This window comes from Oncorhynchus masou, chromosome 17 (genome assembly GCF_036934945.1).
Source record: "Oncorhynchus masou masou isolate Uvic2021 chromosome 17, UVic_Omas_1.1, whole genome shotgun sequence".
NCBI lineage: Eukaryota > Metazoa > Chordata > Actinopteri > Salmoniformes > Salmonidae > Oncorhynchus > Oncorhynchus masou.
Window position 1 is genome coordinate 15,502,694 of NC_088228.1, and position 12,490 is coordinate 15,515,183.

The 12,490-nt window shown below is 42.8% G+C and overlaps 1 protein-coding gene across 1 annotated transcript in view; it reads left to right on the forward strand.

Annotated features, from left to right (window-relative positions):
• LOC135558583 (calponin-3-like) overlaps positions 1-12,191 on the forward strand; it is a 32,888-nt gene extending 20,697 nt beyond the window's left edge. The window contains exons 2-7 of the mRNA XM_064992492.1: positions 4,204-4,325; positions 4,798-4,864; positions 5,001-5,138; positions 5,462-5,578; positions 7,593-7,739; positions 8,151-12,191. Coding sequence (XP_064848564.1) covers positions 4,204-4,325; positions 4,798-4,864; positions 5,001-5,138; positions 5,462-5,578; positions 7,593-7,739; positions 8,151-8,540 — 981 coding nt within the window. The 3' untranslated portion in view covers positions 8,541-12,191. The remainder of the gene's footprint in view (positions 1-4,203; positions 4,326-4,797; positions 4,865-5,000; positions 5,139-5,461; positions 5,579-7,592; positions 7,740-8,150) is intronic.
• Positions 12,192-12,490: the final 299 nt, after the last annotated feature.

The following is a 12,490-nucleotide window of genomic DNA, read 5'->3' on the forward strand; positions in this document are numbered from 1 at the left end:
GACAAAGAAATATTTTTCTACCCAAGCTACTGATGAGTAGCTGTGTCTAAGCAGGTGAATTCAAGTCGAACCACCTAGCCTCCACTCCCCATCGAATCGTGGTATCTACACTGTTTCCTTCCTACGCTGTGAGCTCTGAGCAACAGAGCTGTCTGTCCTCAGAAGAGCCCTTCCAGAGCAAGGGCGAGGGAACAGACTCCTAAGCCAAAAGGACACTGGCATCGTGAGGACGACCAGAGAGTTGCGCCGGAGAAGTGCATCATTGAGCAGCCTGAACGGTCCACACGGAGGATCCACAGAGACCTTCCCCACGTAATTACATCAATATATTCTGACCCATAAGAGCGGCAGTTTGGGGGAAGGCTAGGGTTAGAATAAGCATAGCTGACAAATTCACCCAAATGTATATTTCTCTCGTGTACTTTCGCTTTTTATCTCTCTTTTAAATCCCCATTTTGGGTAACACGCACCATAGTGTGTTGGCCCGTTATACAAAGTCTAATCAATAGCCTAGAATGTATTTTTGTGTATGTATATCTTGTATCATAATTTTAGCTTTCTAGTAAATAAATACTCAACTAAGATTGGTGTGGTATGAACTCATTGCTGAGACCCGGGTCCGTGCAGATTCCCGGATTATGCGACGTTCAGAACGAGACTGTAGAGGTAACTGGTTAATTAGCAGCTGTTGTAAAATCGATATTCTGATATTCTTTGAGTTAATTTGGGAAATAGAAACTCAATAAAACTAATTTTCCCATGGTGCCCCAGGTTAATGAGTTAATAATTGCTTGATTCAGTTAATCACGCAATTAGAAACCTTTAATTATTCGATGAGCCACAGTCGTCACATTGTATTAGTTAATGTCACGTCAGTGGGATTCGAAATGGTCGGTGATCCATTTGTTAACTTGGCTTTTGAAGACCTTAGAAAGGTAGGGTAGAATAGATATAGGTCTATAGCAGTTTGGGTGTAGAGTGTCTCCCCCTTTGAAGAGGGGGATGACCGCGGCAGCTTTCCAATCTATGGGAATCTCAGACGATACGAAAGAGAGTTTGAACAGGCTAGTAATAGGGGTTGCAACAATTTCGGTAGATCATTTTAGAAAGAGAGGGTCCAGATTGTCTAGCCCGGCTGATTTGTAGGGGTCCAGATTTTGCAGGTCTTTCAGAACATCGGCTATCTGGATTTGGGTGAAGGAGAAGTAGGGGAGGCTTGGGTGAGTTGCTGTGGGGGGTGGATTGCTGTTGATCGGGGTAGGGGTAGCCAGGTGGAAAGCATGGCTAGCCGTAGAAAAATGCTTATTTACATTCTCCGTTATAGTGGATTTATCGATAGTGACAGTGTTTCCTAGCCTCAGCGCAGTGGGCAGCTGGGAGGAGGTGCTCTTATTCTCCATGGACTTTAGTGTCCCAGAACTTTGAGTTTGTGCTACAGGATGCAAATTTCAGCTTGAAAAATCTAGCTTTAGCTTTCTTAACTGCCTGTGTATATTTGTTCCTTACTTCCCTGAAAAGTTGCATATCACGGGGGCTAATGCAGAACGCCACAGGATGTTTTTGTGCTGGTCAAGGGCAGTCAGTTCTGGGGAGAACCAAGGGCTATATCTGTTCCTGGTTCTACATTTTTTGAATGGGGCATGCTTATTTAAGATGGTGAAGAAGGCACTTTTAAAGAGTAACCAGGCATCCTCTACTGATGGGATGAGGTCATTATCCTTCCAGGATACCCGGGCCAGGTCGATTAGAAAGGCCTGGACGCTGATGTGTTTAGGGAGCGTTTGACAGTGATGTGGGGTGGTCGTTTCACAGCAGACCCATTACACATGCTGGCAATGAGGCAGTAATATAGATAGATAGATTGACAGACGATGCAGTTGCCATCACACTGCACCCTGCCCTATCCCATCTGGACAATTGGAATACCTACGTCAGAATGCAGTTCATTGACTATAGCTCAGCCTTCAACACCATTGTACCCTCCAAGCTCATCATTAATCTCGGGGCCCTGGGTCTGAAACCCGCCCTGTGCAACTGCTCCTGGACATCCTGACGGTCCGCCCCCAGGTGGTGAAGGAAATAACACCTCCACTTCGCTGATCCTCAACACAGAGGCCCCACAAGGGTGCGTGCTCAGCCCCCTCCTGTACTCCCCGTTCACCCATGAGTGCGTGGCCACTCATACCTCCAACTCAATCATCAAATTTGCAGACAACACAACGGTAGTAGGCCTGATTACCCACAATGACGAGACAGCCTACAGGGAGGAGGTGAGGGCCCTGGCAGAGTGGGGCCAGGAAAATAAAGTCTCTCAAAATCAACAAAACGAAGGAGCTGATTGTGGACTTCAGAAAACAGTAGAGGGAGCATGGCCTTATCCACATCAACGGGACCGCTGTGGAGAACGTGGAAAGCTTCAAGTTCCTCAGTGTACACATCACTGACAATCTGAAATGGTCCACCCACACAGACAGTGTGGTGAAGAAGGCGCAACAGACTGTTAAATAGCCGGCTACCACACAGTTTCTCAGCCCTGCACCTTAGAGGCTGATGCCCTATATACATAGACATGGAATCAAATTTAATAATGGAACACATGTCACTTTAAAAATGTTTACATACCGCTTTACTCATCATATGTATATACTGTATTCTATTCTACTGTATTTAGTCAATACCACTCTGACATTGCTCATCCTAATATTTATATATTTCTTAATTCCGTTATTTTACTTTTACATGTGTGTATAGTTGTGAATTGTTAGATACTACTACACTGATGGAGCGAGGAACACAAGCATTTCGCTACACCTGCAAAAACATCTGCTCAATATGTGTATGTGATGAATAAAATTTGATTTGATTTGAAGATATGTACATCATAGTTGGAAGCCCAGGGCTTCAACCAAGCAGCCTATGAATACTCATTAAGATGGCTAAGGGCAATATCCCTCTAATGTCTCCTTCCGCTATCTCACGTAACGTTGTCTCTGTGGTGTTTTCATGGAAGTTTAAGACACTTCATTGCTCAGGATATCTCAGGAGTCTTTCTATCTTGCGTTCTGTCTGTCTGTCTGTCTGTCTGTCTGTCTGTCTGTCTGTCTGTCTGTCTTTCTCTCTCTCCTGCAAGTCATTGGGTAAAGCAACAGTGTTAGTCTGGACTGGGGAATCTGTGGAGCCGTCCCCTAAAGCCAGGGTTCAGTCATGGGGCAGCGGTCCATGTAATTTCCTGTGTGTCTTACCACTCCTGGCAACAGGCCACACAGCAGTGATGTGAGGGAGAGGAGAGACGAGTGTTTTCCCAAAAAACTGACCTTTAGAACGATATGTGATAGATCGGCTTTGGCTTCAGTTTAAAAGCTTTGGCCTTCTGTTGTGAGGACTGAAGCGTTACCTCAAGTGACTTTCTCTTTCAGAAAATACATGAATGGATAGAATGGATTGTTTTTCCTTTTGGTTTTAATTGTATAATGCTTTTTCTAATGTTCTGTATTTAGATTGGGCTAAAAGCCCCATAAATGATTGTGCAAGTCTACCCATTAAACAGACCTAATGTAACTTTCCCAAGGAGTGGGCCGGCTCAGCCCAAAGACCATGAGTTATAACTATTGAAATGGTGTGCTGCTCACTGCTTACTAAGCAATCTGTTGAGGTCAGACTAATGCATCACACTTAACATAAACACTTCTTCTCTACCTAAAGGCTATTGGAACTCACAGACTCACTCCCTGTGTCACACACAGGCATAATATTGATTTATTTAACCTTTATTTTATCAGGCAGTCATACTGAGACAAAGGTCTCTTTTACACATGATCCCTGAATTACATCAATTACAGAAAATACACACATCAATATAAATACAAAATTCAAGTAGAAAGAACAATCATACTAAAAGATTCTGGAGTTCATAAAGTAGTCTAGGTTTAGGCTTACATTGTGGTTAAAATTGGATCAAATGACAAGATACCTTAAGTATGTAGCTTGTTTGGTTTGTGTTAGGATTGGATTTGCGTGCAGGATCGGAAGTCTATGGTAATTGCTCGACCTTGCCCACTTGTAGGATAAGTGGTATTGATGTCGTATGGCCTACCTATCCGAACCTGTCATATCCCCACAAGTGTCTAGGGGGGTCCGTGTTTGATTTTGAACTATTGTTAAATGAAGAGTGGGTGGAGTTACATAATTATTTGATATTTTCAGATCGCAGGGAAGTATGACCTGCAGAAGGAGGAGGAGCTCCGGTTCTGGATTGAGGAGGTGACGGGCATGCCCATTGGAGAGAACTTCCAGAAGGGCCTTAAGGACGGAGTCATCCTCTGCGAGTTAGTTTTATTTTTTGTCTGTCTACACAAAGTGTATCTGTGTGGAATTTACTATTATATGTATTCTAATGTTTTAGGTAATTATACATGTTATACCATTTGTCCAATCCATATTGTTAGGTTGTATTATCATCCCCAACATGTGAAGGATGTTTTGCCCTGTTCAATTGACTGGTTTACAAGTCCTAGACTTCACCTGTCTTCAGCTCAGTCCGCTTTGAGGATGTAGGGGAATACTTAGTCACATTCCTCGATAGATGATCACTCAAGTAGACTTAATACAGGATGTTATATTGTTGCCATAACAGTGATCAGGTGTTGAAAAGGCCTACAGAGGTCTATGTGGTCTTAATCTCTCTATCATTATTTTCATTACCACTAGGAACAGTGTATTATTTGTCATTGCTCTTGTTCAGAATCTGTTTTATGTTCATATCAAACTGTAATTGCTTACTATTTTCTTCTACCTTAGGCTGATTAACAAACTGCAGCCTGGTTCCATCAAGAAAATCAACCACTCCAAACTCAACTGGCACAAGGTACGTGAAACAAAATAAAAGATGTTGATATATACTGTAACGCTGCCATTTCACAGAGGGAAAATGCTTTTCATTCGACAAGACTAAATAACGAGACTAAAGCGGAGTCTGATTTCCTTTGTTGTTCACAATCCAGCTGGAAAATCTGGGGAATTTCATCCGAGCCATTCTGAAGTTTGGCCTTTGTCCCAACGACATCTTTGAGGCCAATGACCTGTTTGAGAATGGGAACATGACCCAGGTCCAGAGCACACTGCTGTCCCTGGCTGGTGTGGTAGGTTCTCGGTTTGACTGGGGTGAATGTGGAACCCTGAGTTGTTTGTGACCTCGTTATAACCATGTGCCATAACACCACACACAGTGCCATGGGAGAGCATGATATGAAAAGGAGGCAAACATTGGTTTTTGGTTTGTTTTTGTTGTTGGTGCTGAAATCCGTGGTCGAACAAACACTGGTTTTTATTGAATTGCTGGTGATTGAGATGTCCATGCAACACTTTGTAGACTAACAGTACAGTTATAATTAGTGAGTAAAAACATTTATGTAAAACTGCAAGCAACACTGACTTTGTTACTTTGTCTCTTACCATGCAACAGGCGAAAACCAAAGGTTCAAACTCCAACTGTGACCTCGGTGTGAAGTATGCGGACAAGAGGACGCGCCATTTCGACGAGGAGAAAATGAAGGCTGGACAATGTGTCATTGGACTGCAGGTGAGTCATGCTAACACAATAGCAATTACCACAGAGATAATGTGGGGTGGGTTAAATAAGGATTTTTAGGCCGTGAGACATGGATTGTATGTGTGCCATTCAGAGGATGATTGGGCAAGACAAAATATGTAAGTGCCTTTGAACGGGGTATGGTAGTAGGTGCCAGGTGCTCTGGTTTGTGTCAAAAACTGCAGTGCTGCTGGGTTTTTTTCACGCTCTACTGTTTCCCGTATGTATCAAGAATGGTCCAACACCCAAAGGACATTTGTATTTGTATTTATTATGGATCCCCATTAGCTGCTGCCAAAGCAGCAGCTACTCTTCCTGGGGTCCGGCAAGATTAAGGCAGTTTATACAATTTTAAAACATTACAATGCATTCACAGATTTCACAACACACCGTGTGCCCTCAGGCCCCTACTCCACCACTACCACATATCTACAGTACTAAGTGTGTGTGTGTGTGTGTGTGTGTGTGTGTGTGTGTGTGTGTGTGTGTGTGTGTGTGTGCTACTGTTTGCGTTGCTTCACAGTCCCCTTTGTTCCATAAGGTGTTTTTTTATCTGTTTTCTAAATCAAATTTTACTGCTTGCATCAGTTACTTGATGTGGAATAGAGTTCCATGTAGTCATGGCTCTATGTAGTACCTTGTTCCCTTTTCATAGTCTGTTCTGGACTTGGGGACTGTGAAGAGACCTCTGGTGGCATGTCTTGTGGGGTATGCATGGGTGTCTGAGCTGTGTGCCACATGTCATTACATCTCATAAATAAAAGTAGTGATTGAAGTCAATCTCTCCTCCACTTTCAGCCAGGAGAGACTGACATGCATATTATTAATATTAGCTCTCTGTGTACATCCAAGGGCCAGCCGTGTTGCCCTGTTCTGAGCCAATTGCAATTTTCCTAAGCCCTTCTTTGTGGCACCTGACCACACGACTGAACAATAGTCCAGGTGCGACAAAACTAGGACCTGTAAGACTTGTCTTGTTGATAGTGTTGTTAAGAAGGCAGAGCATCGCTTTATTATAGACATACTTCTCCCCATCTTAGCTACTACTGCATTAATATGTTTTGACCATGACAGTTTATAATCTAGTGTTACTCCAAGCAGTTTAGTCATCTCAACTTGCTCAATTTCCACAGTATTTATTACAGGATGAAGTTGAGTTTTAGGGTTTCATGAGAGTTTTGTTACAAATTCAATGCTTTTAGTCTTAGAAATATTTAGGGATAACTTATTCCTTTCCATCCATTCTGAAGCTAACTGCAGCTCTTTGTTGAGTGTTGCAGTCATTCCACTCGCTGGAGTAGCTGACCTGTATAGTGTTGAGTCATCCGCATACATAGAAACTCTGGCTTTACTCAAAGTCAGTGGCATGTCGTTAGTAAAAAAAATAAAAAGCAAAGGGCCTAAACGGCTACCCTGGGGAATTCCTGATTCTAACTGGATTATATTTGAGAGGCTTCCATTAAAAAACACCCTCTGTGTTCTGTTAGACAAGTAACTCTTTATCCACATTATAGCAGGGGGTGTAAAGCCATAACACATGCATTTTTCTAGCAGCAGACTTCGATCAATAATGTCAAAAGCTGCACTAAAGTCTAACAAGACAGTCCCCACAATCTAGACACTACTCCGGGAAGCATTGGTGTCAACATGGGCCAGCATCCCTGTGGAACGCTTTCGACACCTTGTAGAGTCAATGCCACAACGAATTGAGGCTGTACTGAGGGAAAAAGGAGGGATTGCAACTCAAGATGTTTCTAATGTTTGGTGTGTGTGTGTGTGTGTGTGTGTGTGTGTGTGTGTGTGTGTGTGTGTGTGTGTGTGTGTGTGTGTGTGTGTGTGTGTGTGTTTTATCCTGTCTGTACCAAAACAATGGATACCAGTCGTACTCTGAAAAACAAATTCAATTTGTGGTCAATACCATTGCCAGACATAGAATAGATTTGATTAGAGGACATTGTGACCTATGGATGGAGCCATGTCTGAAAGCTGTTTTTGTCCTGGGTAGATGGGGACAAATAAATGTGCCAGCCAGTCTGGTATGACAGCGTACGGGACCAGGAGACACTTATACGACCCAAAGTCACAGACGGACAAGCCCTATGACCAGACTACCATCAGTCTGCAGATGGGAACCAACAAAGGGGCCAGCCAGGTAAGAGTACTGTTCATCTGTGGTGTATAAAGTACTGTGGTTCTTATGGTTCTGCTGCAGTGGATTCCTAGCCACTATAATCCCTGGAAGCAATTAGCAGTAATCTTGTATCAGAGTGAGACATCTACCAACTAAAGGTTACTGTGGCCAGGTGCACGCACACACACACATTCTTGCTTTCTCTCACAAACACACACCCTTTTACTCTCTCTCTCTCTCTCACACACACACACACACACACACACACACACACACACACACACACACACACACACACACACACACACACACACACACTTAACCACCAACCTAACCTTCCCTCCCTCCGTTCCCCCTGTCCTCCCTCCTTCCCTCCCTCCACTCCCATTCTCTCTCTCCCTCCCTCCGCTCCCCCTCCCTCCTCTCCCTCAGGCTGGCATGTCGGCGCCGGGTACCCGCCGTGACATCTACGACCAGAAGTCGGCAGGACAGACAGCAGACAGCTCCACCATCTCCCTGCAGATGGGCACCAACAAGGTGGCATCCCAGAAGGGAATGAGCAGCTACGGCCTGGGCAGGCAGATCTACGACCCCAAGTACTGCACCTCCCCCACGGAGCCCACCTCTCCCGTTACCCTCGGCAACAATGCCGGTAGCCATGGCAACGGGAGCCTAGGAACGGGGACCAATGGATCGGAGATTAGTGACAGCGACTACCAGGCGGAGTACCAGTATCACCATGATGATGAAGAGGAGTACCGGGGTGGGTACCAACAGCAGTACAGCGGGCACTATGACGAGGACCAGGGCATCGACTATTAGACTGACTGTGTGTCAAATGGCACCCTATTCCCCTCTACAGGGTGTCATTTTATATTTTCCCGTTAGACTCTGTGGGCCCCATTTTTGCAGCTAAAAAAATGTGCGCTTGTTTTGACAACAGCGCTTTTTTTTTGCGTTGTCAAAACGTCACCCTGTGTAGTAGTAGTCCCAGTTGGCATAAGTGTAACACAGTGTGTCTGGGAATATGTGACGTTATAGTGGCCTTCTACCGGAATTGGAGTGGAGAAACATGTCCAAGTACCTTTATGGATCATATGAACCATAGGCCTATATATTTAGTTTGATACAGTTTTGTGGGACCACTTATGATGACGTTTTTTAAACTGATGCAAATTGTGTTACTCTGGTATTACTGTAATATAAAGAGTGTTGAGAGAGAGTGATTTTGTTATCAACAGAGCAAGAATTTTACTATCCTTGCTACCTTTTTTAAAAACAAATGTTTTCTGCCCTATACAGTTTAAGTCAGAAGTTTACATACAGTTTGGTTGGAGTCATTAAAACTTGTTTTTCAACCACTCCACAAATTTCTTATTAACAAACTATAGTTTTGGCAAGTCGTTTAGGACATCTACTTTGTGCATGACACAAGTCATTTTTCCAACAATTGTTTACAGAGAGATTATTTCACTTATAATTCACTGTATCAAAATTCCAATGGGTCAGAAGTTTACATACACTAAGTTGACTGTGCCTTTAAACAGCTTAGAAAATTCCAGAAAATTATGTCATGGCTTTAGAAGCTTCTGATAGGCTAATTGACATCATTTGAGTCAATTGGTGGTGTACTTGTGGATGTATTTCAAGGCCCTACCTTCAAACTCAGTGGCTCTTTACTTGACATCATGGGAAAATCAAAAGAAATCAGCCAAGATCTCAGAAAAATACTGTAGACCTCCACAAGTCTGGTTCATCCTTGGGAGCAATTTCCAAACGCCTGAAGGTACCATGTTCATCTGTACAAACAATAGTATGCAAATATAAACACCATGTGACCACGCAGCTGTCATACCGCTCAGGAAGGAGACGTGTTCTATCTCCGAGAGATGAACGTACTTTGGTGCGAAAAGTGCAAATCAATCCCAGAACAACAGCAAATGACCTTGTGAAGATGCTGGAGGAAACAGGTACAAAAGTAACTGTATCCAAAGTAAAGCGAGTTCTATTACGACATAACCTGAAAGGCCGCTCAGCAAGGAAGATGCCACTGCTCCAAAACCGCCATAAAAAAGCCAGACTACGGTTTGCAACTGCACATGGGGACAACGATCATACTTTTTGGAGAAATGTCCTCTGGTCTGATGAAATATAAATAGGACTGTTTGGCCATAATGACCATCATTATGTTTGGAGGATGAAGGGGGATGCTTGCATGCCGAAGAACACCATTCCAACCGTGAAGCACGGGGGTGGCAGCATCATGTTATGGGGGTGCTTTGCTGCAGGAGGGACTGGTGCTCTTCACAAAATAGATGGCATGATGTGGAAGGAAAATGATGTGGATATATTGAAGCAACATCTCAAGACATCAGAAGTTGAAGGTTGGTCGCAAATGGGTCTTCCAAATGGACAATGACCCCAAGCATACTTCCAAAGTTGTGACAAAATGGCTTAAGGACAACAAAGTCAAAGTATTGGAGTGGCCATCACAAAGCCCTGACCTCAATCCTATAGAAAATTTGTGGGCAGAACTGAAAAAGCGTGTGCGAGCAAGGAGGCCTCCAAACCTGACTCGGTTACACCAGCTCTGTCAGGAGGAATGGACCATGATTATTGTGGGAAGCTTGTGGAAGGCTACCCAAAACATTTGACCCAAGTTAAACAATTAAAGGCAATGCTACCAAATACGAATTGAGTGTATGTAAACTTCTGACCCACTGGGAATGTGATGAAAGAAAGAAAAGCTGAAATAAATCATTCTCTGCTTTTATTCTGACATTTCACATTCTTAAAATAAAGTGGTGATCCTAACTGACCTAAGACAGGGAATTGTTCCTAGTATTAAATGTCAGGAATTATGAAAACTGAGTTCAAATGTATTTGGCTAAGGTGTATGTAAACTTCCAACTTCAACTGTAAGTGAAATGTTGCCTTATCTTTCTTGCATTCCTTTTAAACTCTCATTAGAATGTCCATATTTTTCAACCAATCAGAATAATGTAAAGAATGTGCCATGTCCTTTTCTGTTTTATGGGTTTTGAAGTTCTCATTATTCAGAAACTCAACTAGGAAGTTCTGTGAAAGAAGCATTCCGTCACATCATGTTTACCTACTTCCTTCCTCCTTGTTTTCAATATACTCTACTGTTTGTCCTCTATTTTCTCTCCTTCAAATCAGAACCACAAGTCTACTGCTCAGTGGTGATTTTTGGTAAGAGACTTACACTGAGTGTACAAAACATTAAGAACACCTGCTCTTTCCATGACAGACTGACCAGGTGAATCCAGGTGAAGCTATGATCCCTTATTGATGTCACTTGTTAAATCCACTTCAATCAGTGTAGATGAAGGGGAGGATATCGGTTAAAGAAGGATTTTTAAGCCTGGAGACAATTGAGACATGGGTTATGTGTCATTCAGAAGGTGGGCAGACAAATGGGCAGACAAAATATTTAAGTGTGATAGGTGCCAAGCGCACCGCTTGTGTCAAGAACTGTCTCACTCAACAGTTTCCCATGTGTATCGAGAATGTTTCCCGTGTGTATCCACCCCCCCCAAAGGACATCCATTCAACTTGACACTACCGTGGGAAGCATTGGTGTCAACATGGGCCAGCATCCCTGTGGAACGCTTTCGACACCTTGTAGAGTCAATGCCTCAACGAATTGAGGCTGTTCTGAGGGCAAAGGGGGTGAAACTCAGTATTAGGAAGATGTTCCTAATGTTTTGTACACTCAGTGTACATGTTCTATGTCCATTCTGATTAATCAAGCAATCATTTTTTAGAGAAGGTTGGCAGGAAAAAAAGATAAATGGTTCAAGTTAAGATGTTTATGACTGTCTGATCCCAGTTTGACTTGAAAGCACTGGAATATTTTTGTAGTTCTGTTTGTAGTTTCTCTGCCTCTTTAACCTTTTACTGCAGTGGGCTAAATCAGGGTCACAGTGTTTCTTGGTAGTCTTAAACAAATGACTTTGAAGCAAAAGTATACACCTCACACACATGTTATGGGCTTAAAAAAGAAGACACCTGTACCATGTCAGATATAGAGTTGAAATGCATTCCATTATGAGTTTGAATCCCAAAATTACACTTTATGTACATCACAGAAGACTGAACTATGACAGAATCATTTCAGCGTTTGAAAAGTTATGCTTATTAATTATGAAAAATATGAATGACATTGGACCCATGAGGCCACTAGAGGTGCTTTGGTCAATCGACTGCAGGAAAGGCTTTTTAATACTCTAAGAAGAGAATCTCAAATGTTAGTTTCTGTTACATGACCAAACTTATGGATTTTTAAATGTTGTTTTATATCCCGTTTATTCCTTGTGCCATAATGCCCCCTCCCCGTGTGTAGAGCCCCATCCACTGATGTGGTATTTATTGCCATTTGTCCCTATATAGATATTTCTTCTATAGTTTTGATTATTTTGTATCAATAAATGTTTGTTTCATAAAGTCTTACATGCAGTCTACAGTTATATCTAAACAGAAGTCACTCTGAGAACCCACTGGTGTTTTACCTACTAATAACATCTGAAGGTCTAGTCATACTGCCACCTGAGCCTGTCTGTGCTGTTTTGGCAGGAGAAATACATAGAAGTTGGCAAGAGCACACTAATAATGTATCTGGGACTCAGGCTAGAGTCAGTATGGTTTGACCTTCAGAGATTATTTAGTATATCTGAAATTGCCAGCAACCTTGGCATACCCTCTACAGCACACCGTGTCCTAACCACTAGGCTGAACGTGTAGTAGACGAG